At 45.9% G+C, this 18,099-nt stretch overlaps 1 protein-coding gene across 8 annotated transcripts in view; it reads right to left on the minus strand.

Annotated features, from left to right (window-relative positions):
- Nucleotides 1-18,099, minus strand: part of LOC115117884 (abl interactor 1-like) — a 126,900-nt gene that overhangs the window by 13,846 nt on the left and 94,955 nt on the right. For 2 of the 8 annotated variants that reach the window (XM_065006886.1, XM_065006884.1), the window contains exons 7-8: nt 17,338-17,442; nt 5,184-5,408 (exon numbers count right to left, since the gene is read on the minus strand). The exons of 2 other annotated variants lie outside the window; for them this stretch is intronic. In XM_065006886.1, coding sequence (XP_064862958.1) covers nt 5,184-5,408; nt 17,338-17,442 — 330 coding nt within the window. The remainder of the gene's footprint in view (nt 1-5,183; nt 5,409-17,337; nt 17,443-18,099) is intronic. 4 more of the 8 variants (XM_065006888.1, XM_065006887.1, XM_065006890.1 and 1 more) reach the window with 2 other exon arrangements.

Consider the following 18,099-nt stretch of genomic DNA (forward strand, 5'->3'; position numbering starts at 1 on the left):
GATCTGGTGCTTCTATCACCAACCAAGGAGGGCCTACAGCAGCACCTAGATCTTCTGCACAGATTCTGTTAGACCTGGGCCCTGACAGTAAATCTCAGTAAGACCAAAATAATGGTGTTCCAAAAAAGGTCCAGTCGCCAGGACCACAAATACAAATTCCATCTAGACAAAACGATAAAACTTGGCCTAAACATCAGCGCCACAGGTAACTTCCACAAAGCTGTGAAGGATCTGAGAGACAAGGCAAGAAGGGCATTCTATGCCATCAAAAGGAACATAAATTTCAACATACCAATTAGGATCTGGCTAAAAATACTTGAATCAGTCATAGAGCCCATTGCCCTTTACGGTTGTGAGGTCTGGGGTCCGCTCACCAACAAAGACTTCACAAAATGGGACAAACACCAAATTGAGACTCTGCGTGCAGATTTCTGTAAAAATATCCTCCGTGTACAACGTAGAACACCAAATAATGCATTCAGAGCAGAATTAAGCCGATACCTACTAATTATCAAAATCCAGAAAAGAGCTGTTCAATTCTACAACCACCTAAAAGGAAGTGATTCCCAAACCTTCCATAACAAAGCCATCACATACAGAGAGATGAACCTGGAGAAGAGTCCCCTAAGCAAGCTGGTCCTGGGGCTCTGTTCACAAACACAAACACACCCCAGGACAGCAGCACAATTAGACCCAACCAAATCATGAGAAAACAAAAAGATAATTACTTGACACATTGGAAAGAATTAACAAAAAAACAGAGCAAACTAGAATGCTATTTGGCCCTAAACAGAGAGTCAACAGTGGCAGAATACCTGTCCACTGTGACTGACCCAAACTTAAGGAAAGATTTGACTATGTACAGACTTAGTGAGCATAGGCTTGCTATTGAGAAAGGCCACCGTAGACAGACCTGGCTCTCAAGAGAAGACAGGCTATGTGCTCACTGCCCACAAAATGAGGTGGAAACTGAGCTGCACTTCCTAACCTCCTGCCCAATGTATGACCATATTAGAGAAACATATTTCCCTCAGATTACACAGATCCACAAAGAATTCGAAAACAAATCCAATTTTGATAAACTCCCATATCTACTGGGTGAAATGCCACAGTGTGCCATCACAGCAGCAAGATTTGTGACCTGTTGCCACGAGAAAAGGGCAACCAGTGAAGAACAAACACCACTGTAAATACAATCCATATTTATGCTTATTTATTTTCCCTTGTGTACTTTAACCATTTGTACATTGCTACAACACTGTATATATAATATATATATATATTATATGACATTTGTAATGTCTTTATTGTTTTGAAACTTCTGTATGTGTCATGTTTACTGTTAATTTTTATTGTTTATTTCACTTTTGTATATTATCTACCTCACTTGCTTTGACAATGTTAACACGTTTCCCATGCCAATAAAGCCCCTTGAATTGAATTGAATTGATTAGGTTTGATTGTTGTACAGATTGAGGGATTATACAGAGATGAGGTTTGATTGTTGTACAGATTGAGGGATTATACAGAGATGAGGTTTGATTGTTGTACAGATTGAGGGATTATACAGAGATGAGGTTTGATTGTTGTAGAGATTGAGGGATTATACAGAGATTAGGTTTGATTATTGTCAAGTTGCCAGTTCCTGCTCCTAATCCTAATCTGAATGAGATGATTGTAGCGTTGCCGTACGGCTGTCTGCAACCCTACTGCCCCTGGCTTTCAATGAACCGAGTTACATTCACAAACCGTGGCGTGAAGAGTGCCACCCATAGAAATATAATCGATGAGGCTTTCGAACCTCTAATCCTGGCCTCTAATCCTGATTTAAATGGGGAGGCCCGTTCTACAGACTCTATTTCTATGGTGCCACCATTTAAAAATAAACAGCTGACCTTAGAAATGGTCAGGGTCAAGGGTCAGGGACAAGTGACTCATCACAGCAGGGGTCCCTCTAGCTACAGTAGCATGTTGCAGTTGTCCGCACTGATGTATATTTTGTCTAACAATCATCAACGGCTTGATGTTTGTCTGAAATTAAATAAAACATTTTTTTTTTACATGAATAGATAAGATAGGGGCCAATATTTAATATTTTCAAATTCCACCCCTAGAAAGGCTACTGCTAATGCTGTTTTAAAATGTCTGTTTAATCTATAGGCTCGAGGTCAACCCCTGCTAATGCTGTTTTAAAATGTCTGTTAATCTATAGGCTCGAGGTCAACCCCTGCTAATGCTGTTTTAAAATGTCTGTTAATCTATAGGCTCGAGGTCAACCCCTGCTAATGCTGTTTTAAAATGTCTGTTAATCTATAGGCTCGAGGTCAACCCCTGCTAATGCTGTTTTAAAATGTCTGTTAATCTATAGGCTCGAGGTCAACCCCTGCTAATGCTGTTTTAAAATGTCTGTTAATCTATAGGCTCGAGGTCAACCCCTGCTAATGCTGTTTTAAAATGTCTGTTAATCTATAGGCTCGAGGTCAACCCCTGCTAATGCTGTTTTAAAATGTCTGTTAATCTATAGGCTCGAGGTCAACCCCTGCTAATGCTGTTTTAAAATGTCTGTTAATCTATAGGCTCGAGGTCAACCCCTGCTAATGCTGTTTTAAAATGTCTGTTAATCTATAGGCTCGAGGTCAACCCCTGCTAATGCTGTTTTAAAATGTCTGTTAATCTATAGGCTCGAGGTCAACCCCTGCTAATGCTGTTTTAAAATGTCTGTTAATCTATAGGCTCGAGGTCAACCCCTGCTAATGCTGTTTTAAAATGTCTGTTAATCTATAGGCTCGAGGTCAACCCCTGCTAATGCTGTTTTAAAATGTCTGTTAATCTATAGGCTCGAGGTCAACCCCTGCTAATGCTGTTTTAAAATGTCTGTTAATCTATAGGCTCGAGGTCAACCCCTGCTAATGCTGTTTTAAAATGTCTGTTAATCTATAGGCTCGAGGTCAACCCCTGCTAATGCTGTTTTAAAATGTCTGTTAATCTATGCTGTTTTTAAAATGCTCTATAGGCTCGAGGTCAACCCCTGCTAATGCTGTTTTAAAATGTCTGTTAATCTATAGGCTCGAGGTCAACCCCTGCTAATGCTGTTTTAAAATGTCTGTTAATCTATAGGCTCGAGGTCAACCCCTGCTAATGCTGTTTTAAAATGTCTGTTAATCTATAGGCTCGAGGTCAACCCCTGCTAATGCTGTTTTAAAATGTCTGTTAATCTATAGGCTCGAGGTCAACCCCTGCTAATGCTGTTTTAAAATGTCTGTTAATCTATAGGCTCGAGGTCAACCCCATGTCTAAATCAGGATCTTTTACTGAAGGAAGCGCGCCATGCCGTTATATATGCTTGGATAAGTGGCTCGTTAGCAGCTGCAGAAAGTCGTGTTATGGAACAGCCACGGGGTTCATGACATCACTAACAAAAGGAGAGAAGAAGAAGAATCATCTGAAAGTTCCGGGCCTGGTACCCTATTCCTTTTATAGGGCACTGCTTTAGACCGGAGCCCTATGGGGAATAGTGTGCGATTTGGGACACAAGACAGTGTCCTCTTAGTGCTTGATGGACCTTAACATTCAATGACAACCCTTTGCACACGGTGATGCCTGTTAACATTGTGACAGTGAGATTTTAACGCCAGCCCGGTCTTTCACCGTGTAAGTGAATGGGAGAGGGGAGAGAGGAGAGAGAGGGGAGAGGGGAGAGAGGGGGAGAGGGGAGAGCGGAGAGAGGAGAGGGGAGAGGGAGAGGGGAGAGAGGAGAGGGGGAGAGAGGAGAGGGGAGAGAGGGGAGAGGGGAGAGGGGAGAGGGAGAGGGGAGAGCGGAGAGGGGAGAGCCGAGGCGAACCTCAATTCCAACCGGAACACGTGGCTGCCGACAGCTTGACTTCATCACATTTTATTCTCAATCTTCTTTTGAATTTATTTATTTATTTTTCCCATTTTGACTTGATGAGGTTATTGAGTTCAGTCCGCCCTGCACATCACCGGGCCTGCCTGTGTCTGTGTTCCCACAGGAGTTTTAGTGGAAAGGTACAGGACAGAGGACTACAAGTGGACACCTTGAGCTGGGGTCACCCTCTTGGGGTGCTGGCTAGTACATTTGAGGGAACAGGGAGAGAAGAGAGAGGTGGAAATCAACCACTTTAAAAGAGGTTGTGAAACACACACATAAATTGTGATTTTAACAAATCCTCAGATCGTACTGAAAACAGAGGCATATTGAATGTACCAGCTGGAGAATCCGAGGACTGGAATATATTCTACGTCAAATGTACAGAGACGTTCACCAGAGCACTTCGACAAGAGAGAAATCAGTACTAGCGCTTTGGAGAAACCACCCCTGACCTCGAGGATGAAACGACTGTGGCGCTGTCACTGGCCTCTGACTACAAACTCTAACCTGCAGAGCCAATCACAGATTAGAACCTGGACGACACTGAAATCAGTCCGTTGCCATGGTGACTGCTGCAGTTTCATTATTTGTAACTTTACTTTTTATTTTTACTTAACATTTATTTTCCTTAAAACTTCTTAAAGCACTGAAATCAGTCAGTTGCCATGGTGACTGCTGCTGTTTCATTATTTGTAACTTTAAGCGCTTGTAAGTAAGGTCTTCTTCACCTGTTGTATTCGTCGCATGTGACAAATACAATTTGATTTGAGTGACAGTGAAGTAATTAGCTTCTGGGCCATCCAATGAGAGTGGTAGACTTGATGCTTCGTAAATGGCACCCTATTCCCTATGTAGTGCATCTACTTTTGACCTGGGTCCATAGGGAAAGTAGTGCATAGTGTACAAATGGCACCCTATTCCCTATGTAGTGCATTACTTTTGACCTGGGTCCATAGGGAAAGTAGTGCATAGTGTACAAATGGCACCCTATTTCCTATGTAGTGCACTACTTTTGACCTGGGTCCATAGGGAAAGTAGTGCATAGTGTAGCTCCCCTGTGCTAGTAAAAGACAAGTGCCGTTCCCATGAGAGGGAATCTATCTATCTATAGTATCGATCCACCCACCCATCATCCATCCATCCATCCCCAGTCTAATAGAGGGGTGTTGGGGGGAATCTTATCTATCTCCAGTCTAATAGGGGGGCAGGGATCTATCTATCTCCAGTCTAATGGGGGGTCTATCTATCTCCAGTCTAATAGAGGGGTGTTGGTGGGGGGGGACATGTGTCTTACTTGAGTTCTGGGGGTAGGTTGAGGTTCCCCCGTTAATGTACGGCTGCTGTATCTGCTGCTGCTGCAGGGAGAACTGGGAGGTGACGGACGGCGCCCGGCGGTAGGTGCCCGTGGCCGAAACCATGGAGACTGAAGAGGTGGTAGAGTTGTGCCGTGAGATCTGCCGCGAGATGGTGCCGAACTGGGACATGGGGATGGGGCCAAGACCAGGCCCGGGGGCCACCGCTAGAGTAGAAACACCCAGAGAAAGAGAGAGAGCGAAACAGATACAGGAGGGGAGGAAGAGGCAGAGAGATTGGGAGGGGGACAGAGAGAAGAAAAGACCAAGGGAAAGAAAGAGAGAGAGAGACAGAAAGAGAGAGATTGACAGAAAGACAGAGACAGAAAGAGACAGAAAGAGAGACAGAACCCAGAAAATTAATCAGTGACACCCAATAACAGAGTAGACTTCAGATTTGCAGAGCTGCTCAAAGCAACTGACCCACCAGCATTAAGACCAATCACAGAGACCCAGACGAGGAGAGGGAAGGGAAGGGGAGGGGAATCACCACACACATTCCTGATGGACAGACACACACCAAGTCATAGGTGGAGTTCCTTCCTGATGGACGTGCCAATGACTTCCCATTCATTTTTGTCCATTTCAGGGGGGTGTTCCCTTCCTGATGGACAGACACACCCCAATTCATAGATGGAGTCCCTCCCCGACTACATTGCAGACGTATACCAGATCCTGGATAGGTATTTAACATATCAGCAAACCATATCAGACATCCATCTTAACCCTGACTGCAGTCGATGACGTGGCACGCAGGCATTGGTTGATGCAATGCAGGGGAGAATAGACACATGATTTAAGGACAGAAGGAGACAGTTAAAAGGGGACAGCTCCTTCAACTACTCCTGGGGCTTTCTACCACTCCACACGGACTGAGGGATCAATACAACATACACTATGACCGGCTCATTGTCCATCCTCCCTCCCAGAAGCCTGGAAGGGATGAGAGAGCCAAGCGTATGGGTTCGTAGCTTCAACCCCGCAGCGCATGCACGCACGCACACACACACACACACACACACACACACACACACACACACACACACACACACACACACACACACACACACACATACAGTGATTAATGGACTGCTGAATGTATATATTTTTTTTATCTGGCTATGTCTGCTCTTGTCCATATGATGTCTATCTTTGATCAGGAAAGGGCTGAAAATAGCCCAGATTAATATATGTAGCCTTAGAAACAAGGTTCATGGAATCAATAACTTGTTAACATCAGATAACATGAATATATTATCCATTTCTGAGACTCACTTAGATAATTCATTTGATGATACATCAGTAGCAATACAAGGATATAACATCTATAGAAGAGACAGAAATGCTTATGGGGGAGGTGTTGCAGTATATATATATATATATATATATATATATATATATATATAGCAGTATATATATACTGCTCAAAAAAATAAAGGGAACACTAAAATAACACATCCTAGATCTGAATGAAGGAAATATTCTTATTAAATACTTTTTTCTTTACATAGTTGAATGTGCTGACAAAAAAAAAAAAATCACAAACATGATCAATGGAAATCAAATGTATCAACCCATGGAGGTCTGGATTTGGAGTCACACTCAAAATTAAAGTGGAAAACCACACTACAGGCTGATCCTACTTTGATGTAATGTCCTTAAAACAAGTCCAAATGAGGCTCAGTAGTGTGTGTGGCCTCCACGTGCCTGTATGACCTCCCGCCAACGCCTGGGCATGCTCCTGATGAGGTGGCGGATGGTCTCCTGAGGGATCTCCTCCCAGACCTGGACTAAAGCATCCGCCAACTCCTGGACAGTCTGTGGTGCAACGTGGCGTTGGTGGATGGAGCGAGACATGATGTCCCAGATGTGCTCAATTGGATTCAGGTCTGGGGAACGGGCGGGCCTGTCCATAGCATCAATTCCTCTTGCAGGAACTGCTGACACACTCCAGCCACATGAGGTCTAGCATTGTCTTGCATTAGGAGGAACCCAGGGCCAACCGCACCAGCATATGGTCTCACAAGGGGTCTGAGGATCTCATCTCGGTACCTAATGGCAGTCAGGCTACCTCTGGCGTGCACATGGAGGGCTGTGCGGCCCCCCAAAGAAATGCCACCCCACACCATGACTGACCCACAGCCAAACCGGTAATGCTGGAGGATGTTGCAGGCAGCAGAACGTTCTCCACGGCGTCTCCAGACTCTGTCACGTCTGTCACGTGCTCATTGTGAATCTGCTTTCATCTGTGAGGAGCACAGGGCGCCAGTGGCGAATTTGCCAATCTTGGTGTTCTCTGGCAAATGCCAAACGTCCTGGGCTGTAAACACAACCCCCACCTGCGGACGTCGGGCCCTCATACTACCCTTGTGGAGTCTGTTTCTGACCGTTTGAGCAGACACATACACATTTGTGGCTTGCTGGGGGTCATTTTGCAGGGCTCTGGCAGTGCTCCTCCTTGCACAAAGGCGGAGGTAGCGGTCCTGCTGCTGGGTTGTTGCCCTTCTACGGCCTCCTCCACGTCTCCTGATGTACTGGCCTGTCTCCTGGTAGCGGCTCCATGCTCTGGACACTACGCTGACAGACACAGCAAACCTTCTTGCCACAGCTCGCATTGATGTGCCATCCTGGATGAGCTGCACTACCTGAGCCACTTGTGTGGGTTGTAGACTCCGTCTCATGCTACCACTAGAGTGAAAGCACCGCCAGCATTCAAAAGTGACCAAAACATCAGCCAGGAAGCATAGGAACTGAGAAGTGGTCTGTGGTCACCACCTGCAGAACCACTCCTTTATTGGGGGTGTCTTGCTAATTGCCTATCATTTCCACCTGTTGTCTACTCCATTTGCACAACAGCATGTGAAATTTATTGTCAATCAGTGTTGCTTCCTAAGTGGACAGACTGATTTCACAGAAGTGTGTTTGACTTGGAGTTACATTGTGTTGTTTAAATATGTATATATATATATATATATATATATATATTAATTTTTTTCAGAGCCATATCCCTGTAATGCTTAGAGAAGATCTTCTGTCAAGTGTTATTGAAGTGTTGTGGTTGCAGGTTCACTTGGCACATCGTTTATTTTGGGGTGTTGCTATCGGCCAACAAGTGCTAACAGTATCTAAATAATGTGTGTGAAATGCTTGATAGTGTATGTGATGTAAACAGAGAGGTCTACTTTATTGGGGACCTGAATATTGACTGGTTTTCGTTAAGCTGTCCACTCAAGAGGAAGCTACTCACTGTAACCAGTGCCTGTAATCTGGTTCAGGTTATTAATCAACCTACCAGGGTGTTTACAAACACTACAGGAACAAGATCATCCACATGTATCGATCACATTTTTATTAATACCGTAGAACTTTGTTCTAAAGCTGTATCCGTACACATTGGATGCAGGGATCACAATATAGTGGCTATATCCAGGAAAGCCAAAGTTCCAAAAGCTGGGCCTTAAATAGTATATAAGAGAATAGATTCAACGTAAAAGGAGTTGGCGCAGTCAATAAAGAAAATCTAAGAAGTACTATATAGGGAATAGGGTGCCATAGGGTTCTGGTCTAAAGTAGTGCACTATATAGGGAATAGGGTGCCATAGGGTTCTGGTCTAAAGTAGTGCACTAGATAGGGAATAGGGTGCCATAGGGTTCTGGTCTAAAGTAGTGCACTATATAGGGAATAGGGTGCCATAGGGTCCTGGTCTAAAGTAGTGCACTATATAGGCCCTATATTATAGGGAATAGGGTGCCATAGGGTTCTGGTCTAATACAAAAGATTTTGCTGTGGACAATGTTAAATATATTTGTTGGTCTGATGTGATAAATGAGGAGCATCCAGATACTGCACTGGATGCTTTTATTAATTTGCTTCTTCCAATTATTGATAAACATGTACCTGTTAAGAAACCGACTGTTAGAACTGTTAAGGCTCCATGGATTGATGAGGAATTGAAAAACTGTATGGTTGAAAGAGATGGGGGAGTGGCTAATAAGTCTGGCTGCACATTTTACTGCAAATTGAGCAATTATGTGACTAAACTCAACAAAAAGAAGAAGAAACTGTATTATGAAGCCAAGATCAATGATATAAAGAATGATGGAATAAATCGTTGGAGAACTTTAAATGAAATTATGGGCAGAAAGACAATTCAACTCCATCTGTCATCCAATCAGATGGCTTATTCCTCACAAAACCATTCGATGTTGCCAATTATTTGTATGATTATTTAATTGGTCAAGCGGTCAAACTTAGGCAGGAAATGCCAACAACGAACAGTGAGCCGCATTCATGCATTAAATATTTAAATAATAATATTAATATTTAAAAAATGAAAGAAAAGCATTGCAAGGTTGAATTTTTGTAAAGTTAGTGTGGGAGAGGTGGAAAAATTATTGTTTTCGATCAATAATGACAAACCTCCTGGCATTGACAACTTGGATGGAAAGCTACTGAGGATGGTAACGGACTCTGTAGCCACTCCTACTGAGGATGGTAGCGGACTCTGTAGCCACTCCTACTGAGGATGGTAGCGGACTCTGTAGCCACTCCTACTGAGGATGGTAGCGGACTCTGTAGCCACTCCTACTGAGGATGGTAGCGGACTCTGTAGCCACTCCTACGGAGGATGGTAGCGGACTCTGTAGCCACTCCTACTGAGGATGGTAGCGGACTCTGTAGCCACTCCTACTGAGGATGGTAGCGGACTCTGTAGCCACTCCTACTGAGGATGGTAGCGGACTCTGTAGCCACTCCTACTGAGGATGGTAGCGGACTCTGTAGCCACTCCTACTGAGGATGGTAGCGGACTCTGTAGCCACTCCTACTGAGGATGGTAGCGGACTCTGTAGCCACTCCTACTGAGGATGGTAGCGGACTCTGTAGCCACTCCTACTGAGGATGGTAGCGGACTCTGTAGCCACTCCTACTGAGGATGGTAGCGGACTCTGTAGCCACTCCTACTGAGGATGGAGCGGACTCTGTAGCCACTCCTACTGAGGATGGTAGCGGACTCTGTAGCCACTCCTACTGAGGATGGTAGCGGACTCTAGCCACTCCTACTGAGGATGGTAGCGGACTCTGTAGCCACTCCTACTGAGGATGGTAGCGGACTCTGTAGCCACTCCTACGGAGGATGGTAGCGGACTCTGTAGCCACTCCTACGGAGGATGGTAGCGGACTCTGTAGCCACTCCTACTGAGGATGGTAGCGGACTCTGTAGCCACTCCTACTGAGGATGGTAGCGGACTCTGTAGCCACTCCTACTGAGGATGGTAGCGGACTCTGTAGCCACTCCTACTGAGGATGGTAGCGGACTCTGTAGCCACTCCTACTGAGGATGGTAGCGGACTCTGTAGCCACTCCTACTGAGGATGGTAGCGGACTCTGTAGCCACTCCTACTGAGGATGGTAGCGGACTCTGTAGCCACTCCTACTGAGGATGGTAGCGGACTCTGTAGCCACTCCTACTGAGGATGGTAGCGGACTCTGTAGCCACTCCTACTGAGGATGGTAGCGGACTCTGTAGCCACTCCCACTGAGGATGGTAGCGGACTCTGTAGCCACTCCCACTGAGGATGGTAGCGGACTCTGTAGCCACTCCTACTGAGGATGGTAGCGGACTCTGTAGCCACTCCTACTGAGGATGGTAGCGGACTCTGTAGCCACTCCTACTGAGGATGGTAGCGGACTCTGTAGCCACTCCTACTGAGGATGGTAGCGGACTCTGTAGCCACTCCTACTGAGGATGGTAGCGGACTCTGTAGCCACTCCTACTGAGGATGGTAGCGGACTCTGTAGCCACTCCTACTGAGGATGGTAGCGGACTCTGTAGCCACTCCTACTGAGGATGGTAGCGGACTCTGTAGCCACTCCTACTGAGGATGGTAGCGGACTCTGTAGCCTACTCCTAGCCACTCCTGAGGATGGTAGCGGACTCTGTAGCCACTCCTACTGAGGATGGTAGCGGACTCTGTAGCCACTCCTACTGAGGATGGTAGCGGACTCTGTAGCCACTCCTACTGAGGATGGTAGCGGACTCTGTAGCCACTCCTACTGAGGATGGTAGCGGACTCTGTAGCCACTCCTATCTGTCATCTTTAATCTGAGCCTTGAGGAAAGTCTTTGTCCTCAGGCCTGGAGGGAAGTGTTGGTAAAATTATGATTAAATGACTGAACAAATCATTTTAAATGGAACTGTAACTAAGTAAACTTATACTCTGTTTTATTATATCTGATTAACAATATGAGTTCATAAGATGTGATTGTGTGACACAGACAAGGAGTAATTAAAGTTCATGAACACCATTCCAACTAGGAAGAAACAAATGGGTTGGGGACTGTGTAAACAGATAAGGTCGTTAACCTATGGTTGAACCGACGAAACTGAGCTCTGGGGTTTTTAGATAAGACAGTGAGTGCATTCCTAGGTTTTCTGTTAATTAGAACTGTCAGCTAAGTGGTGATTGATAATGTTGAGGGGTCAAAAGTTACCTGCAAAAGTTACCTGGGAGTGTGTTAGTAAGTTAGAATGAACTTTTCACCTCACTTTGTCCCTGTCGAGAGGTGTTTCTGTTAAACAATGAAATTACGTAATGTTTTGTATATAAACTGTTGCTCATGGTGAAGTGGCAGCGCGCTCCGATAATAAATTCTGTTACCTATTATTGAAATGGCTGGTCTCCGTCTATTTTATGAAAACAAGAATCTTACAAATTCTCATAAAATAGATTAAGGGTTTTCAATTAATGAAAACACATTGACATAATTAAATTACAGTAACAGGAAGCCAAAGTAATTCCACTACCCAAGAGTGGTAAAGCAGCCTTTACTGGTTCTAACAGCAGACCTATCAGCTTGCTGCCAGCTCTTAGCAAACTCTTTCAGCATGTTTGTAGAGAAGGCCACTCAACATGTACTGCACTGACACAAATTACTGATGATTGGTTGAAGAAAAATGATAATAAGAAGATTGTGGGAGCTGTACTGTTAGATTTCAGTGCAGCCTTTGATATTATTGACCATAACCTGTTGTTGAAAAATTTATGTGTTATGGATTTTCAACCTCTGCCATATCGTGGATTCAGAGCTATCTATCTAATAGAACTCAGAGGGTTTTCTTTAATGGAAGCTTTTCTAATGTCAAACATCTGGTGTACAGCAGGGCAGCTCTATAGGTCCTCTACTCTTTTCTATTTTTACCAATGACCTGCCACTGGAATTAAACAAAGCATGTGTGTCCATGTATACTGATGATTCAACCATATACACATCAGCAACCACAGTTAATGAAGTCACTGAAACCCTTAACAACGAGTTGCAGTCTGTTTTGGAATGGGTGGCCAGTAATAAACTGATCCTGAACATCTCTAAACCTAAGAGCATTGTATTTGGAACAAATAATTCCTTAAGTTCTAGACCTCAGCTGAATCTGGTAATGAATGGTGAGGCTTTAGAACATGTTTAGGAGACTAAATTACTTGGCATTACCTTAGATTGTAAACTGTCATGGTCAAAACATATAGATTCAATGGTTGTAAAGATGGGGAGAGGTCTGTCCGTAATAAAGAGATGCTCTGCTTTTTTGACAGCACACACCAAAAAGCAGGTCCTACAGGCTCAAGTTTTGTCTAATCTTGATTATTGTCCGGTCATGTGGTCCAGTGCTGCAAGGAAAGACCTAGTTAAGCTGCAGCTGGCCCAGAACAGAGCGACACGTTCTGCTCTTAACTGTAATCAGAGGGCTGATATAAATACCATGCACGCCAGTCTCTCTTGGCTAATAGATGAGGAGAGACTGACTGCATCACTTCTTTTTTATAAGAAACATTAATGTGTTGAAAATACCAAATTGTTTGCATAGTCAACTTACATACAGCTCTGACACCATTTACATTTACATTTAAGTCATTTAGCAGACGCTCTTATCCAGAGCGACTTACAAATTGGTGCATTCACCTTATGACATCCAGTGGAGCAGCCACTTTACAATAGTGCATCTAAATCTTTTAAGGGGGGGTGAGAAGGATTACTTTATCCTATCCTAGGTATTCCTTAAAGAGGTGGGGTTTCAGGTGTCTCCGGAAGGTGGTGATTGACTCCGCTGTCCTGGCGTCGTGAGGGAGTTTGTTCCACCATTGGGGGGCCAGAGCAGCGAACAGTTTTGACTGGGCACACTTATCACACACTTATCCCACCAGACATGCCACCAGGGGTCTTTTCATAGTCCCCAAATCCAGAACAAATTCAAGAAAGCGTACAGTATAATATAGAGACATTATTGCATGGAACTTCCATCCATCTCATATTGCTCAAATAAACAGCAAACCTGGTTTCAAAAAACAGATAAAGCAACACTTCACGGCACAACGCCTCTCCCCTATTGGACCTAGATAGTTTGTGAGTATACATTGATATATAGGCTAAGTGTGCCTTATTTTTTTTTATGTAGTTCTGTCCTTGAGCTGTTGTCTATTAATGTTCTGTTTTGCGTTTCATGTTCTGTGTTCTGTGTGGAACCCCAGGAAGAGTAGCTGCTGCTTTTGCAACAGCTAATTGGGATCCTAATAAAATACCCAACACCTTGGGGATCCTACTCCAACTGAGGGGTCAAAATACCCAACACCTCCTGGGGCTTTCAACACCACTCCACGCGGACTCCCACGCGGACTGAGGGGTCAACACCACTCCACGCGGACTGAGGGGTCAACACCACTCCACGCGGACTGAGGGGTCAACACCACTCCACGCGGACTGAGGGGTCAACACCACTCCACGCGGACTGAGGGGTCAACACCACTCCACGCGGACTGAGGGGTCAACACCACTCCACGCGGACTGAGGGGTCAACACCACTCCACGCGGACTGAGGGGTCAACACCACTCCACGCGGACTGAGGGGCGGACTGAGGGGTCAACACCACTCCACGCGGACTGAGGGGTCACACACCACTGAGGGGTCAACACCACGGACTGAGGGGTCCACGCGGACTGAGGGGTCAACACCACTCCACGCGGACTGAGGGGTCAACACCACTCCACGCGGACTGAGGGGTCAACAGGGGGACACCGGACTGAGGGGTCTTTGCGGACTGAATCACTGATTGCACCACTGTTTGCGGACTGAGGGGTCATACACCAACGCGGACTGAGGGGTCACACCACTCCACGCGGACAGGTAAATATGTTGCCACGCGGACTGAGGAAGGTCAACACCACAGCGGACTGAGGGGTACACCACTCCACGCGGACTGAGGGAAGTGCCCAGACACACAGGTACGCGGACTGAGGGGTCAACACCACTCCACGCGGACTGAGGGGTCAACACCACTCATTTACGGAGTGACACAAGTTCTTTGCTGTATTCAAATCATATTGCAAGACTGTTTGAATACTGTAAATATACACAATAGACACACGCCACAGGTAAATATGTTGCTACGGTATGAGGAAGTGCCCAGACACACAGGTAGATATGTTGCTACGGTATGAGGAAGTGCCCAGACACACAGGTAGATATGTTGCTACGGTATGAGGAAGTGCCCAGACACACAGGTAGATATGTTGCTACGGTATGAGGAAGTGCCCAGACACACAGGTAGATATGTTGCTACGGTATGAGGAAGTGCCCAGACACACAGGTAGATATGTTGCTACGGTATGAGGAAGTGCCCAGACACACAGGTAAATATGTTGCTACGGTATGAGGAAGTGCCCAGACACACAGGTAGATATGTTGCTACGGTATGAGGAAGTGCCCAGACACACAGGTAGATATGTTGCTACGGTATGAGGAAGTATTTGAATGAGGGCGAGTGTGTGTGTGTGTGTGTGTGTGTGTGTGTGTGTGTGTGTGTGTGTGTGTGTGTGGTAAATATGAAAGTGTGGGTGTACGTGTTTGTGTGTGTAGAATGTATTTTCCTACATTTGGACATGTCCTGTTTACTGGGTCAGATAACGGTAGCTCTCTGGAGAAGCTCTTCTCTCAAATAGTCACGGATCTAACTGGAGCAAGTTCAGATTCAGGTGAACAGAGGACTCAACAAACAGTTAAAATGTCCCTCAGACTGAGCCTTCTTCTCTACTGGCTCTAACCAGATAATAAACCACAGGTGACTCCTGGTATAGCAAGTCGGCTAGTTATTACATGTTTTCTAATGGGAAAAAGCTAACAGCTAGTATATTTGTTCCAAATGCTTTTTGAACTGAGGTGTAAGCAAGAGTTCGTAAGTACGGACCTCACAATTCCACTGATGTTTTTGATTGATAAGCTGAGGGAAAAAAAATATATGTTTCTTTCTTCATTTGTAGCATTTTTTTTTTTTTTTTTCTGTAGCGGCCATCTTGAACGAGTAGCACAGGGTTATACCAGGGTCATAGCCAGGGATGTCATAATACTGTGACAACGAAAGACACAATGCATCTGCAACATTGATGGAACATCCAGAAACACATACAGTCACACATGGGGGGGCCATATTAGGGCCCATATTCACAAAGCATCTCATGCTGATCTGAGATCAGATCCCTTCTGTCCATATACTCTTATTCATTATTGAACTAAGACGGCTAAACTGATCCTAGATCAGGACTATGACTGTTGAGACGCTTGAAAACATACAGCCCCTGTACTTCAAAGCTATGACAGTCAATCAAATGAAACCCTTCACATACTGAGTAGAAGCCATGCAGTGGAAAAATAAACACGAACCATAGACACACACAACCCCAATATGATTCTTACTCCGAACAGATGGAAGCTGATTTCATACTATGGCCAGAGACATTGAGTCAAATCAACCACATACATCATGTTCTGGAGTACATTACACACAATGCAGCTGGTCATTTCTTGACCAGCACCTCTTCTCTCATCGAAGGGTATTGGAACTGGCATTGGGAAGATGTGCAAAACTATCTTTGTGGAAATTTGGAACATTGTAAAATCAATTTAAAAAAGGAAATAGGGGTCGGCACTTGAGCTGTTACCATGGTGACAGGCCCACAGACACTGGATCTGTTACCATGGTGACAGGCTCACAGACACTGGCTCTGTTACCATGGTGACAGGCTCACAGAATGGAGCTGTTACCATGGTGACAGGCTCACAGGCACTGGAGCTGTTACCACAGTGACAGGCTCACAGACACTGGAGCTGTTACCACGGTAACAGGCTCACATGCACTGGAGCTGTTACCACGGTAACAGGCTCACATGCACTGGAGCTGTTACCACAGTGACAGGCTCACAGGCACTGGAGCTGTTACCACGGTGACAGGCTCACAGACACTGGAGCTGTTACCACGATGACAGGCTCACAGACACTGGAGCTGTTACCACGATGACAGGCTCACAGACACTGGAGCTGTTACCACGATGACAGGCTCACAGACACTGGAGCTGTTACCACGGTGACAGGCCACCACCACCACTACCATCATCACCTCCACCACCACCAGCACCACCCCCACAACCACCACCACCACAACCACCATCATCCCCTTCACCACCCACCACCACCAGCACCATCACCTCCACCAACCACCACCACCACCATCATCACCTCCCAACCACCACCACAACCACCATCATCCCCTCCACCACCACAACCACCACACCATCATCACCTCCACTACCACCATCACCACCACCACCACCACCACCACCACTACCATCATCACCTCCACCACCACCACAACCACCCCACCACCACCACCACCACCACTACCATCATCACCTCCACCACAACAACACCACCACCACTACCATCATCACCTCCACCACCACCACTACCATCATCACCTCCACCACCACAACACCACCACCACCACTACCATCATCACCTCCACCACCACCACTACCATCATCACCTCCACCACCACCACCACTACCATCATCACCTCCACCACCACCACTACCATCATCCCCTCCACCACCACCACTACCACAACAACACCTCCACCACCACCACTACCATCATCACCTCCACCACCACCACCACCACTACCATCATCACCTCCACCACCACAACACCTCCACCACCACTACCATCACCACCACCACAGGCGGTATAGTGGTTTGTGGTTCTTTGGGCTCACCTATTGCTGCAGAAGCCACTGGGGCCACTGGGGGGCTCTGCCCAGGGAGAGGAGGAGGAGGTGGAGGAGGGGGAGGGGCTCCGGGGGGAGCAGACATGGTCGGGACTGAAAACAAGTGCATCAGATCCGTTAGTGACTGACTGGTTGGCAACGCTGCTGTTTATGTACCATCGTACAAACACTGTTACATACATACAATTAACACGTTGACATTTCCTTCAACAACCCCTTTGGAAGAAAGAGAAGGCTAGACGCAAACACACCACTGGCGACTATACAGTCTGGCTTGACCGTTACCATGGTGACAGGCCCACAGACAGGCAGCTTTAGTGTTGCTGGCCTGACATCCTGTCACTAATATCCAGCTCTTTACAGGCGTTACCATGGTGACAGGCCTACAGACAGGCAGCTTTAGTGTTGCTGGCCTGACATCCTGTCACTAATATCCAGCTCTTTACAGGCGTTACCATGGTGACAGGCCCACAGACAGGCAGCTTTAGTGTTGCTGGCCTGACATCCTGTCACTAATATCCAGCTCTTTACAGGCGTTACCATGGTGACAGGCAGCTTTAGTGTTGCTGGCCTGACATCCTGTCACTAATATCCAGCTCTTTACAGGCGTTACCATGGTGACAGGCCCACAGACAGGCAGCTTTAGTGTTGCTGGCCTGACATCCTGTCACTAATATCCAGCTCTTTACAGGCGTTACCATGGTGACAGGCCCACAGACAGGCAGCTTTAGTGTTGCTGGCCTGACATCC

Source organism: Oncorhynchus nerka, linkage group LG22 (genome assembly GCF_034236695.1).
Source record: "Oncorhynchus nerka isolate Pitt River linkage group LG22, Oner_Uvic_2.0, whole genome shotgun sequence".
Lineage (NCBI taxonomy): Eukaryota > Metazoa > Chordata > Actinopteri > Salmoniformes > Salmonidae > Oncorhynchus > Oncorhynchus nerka.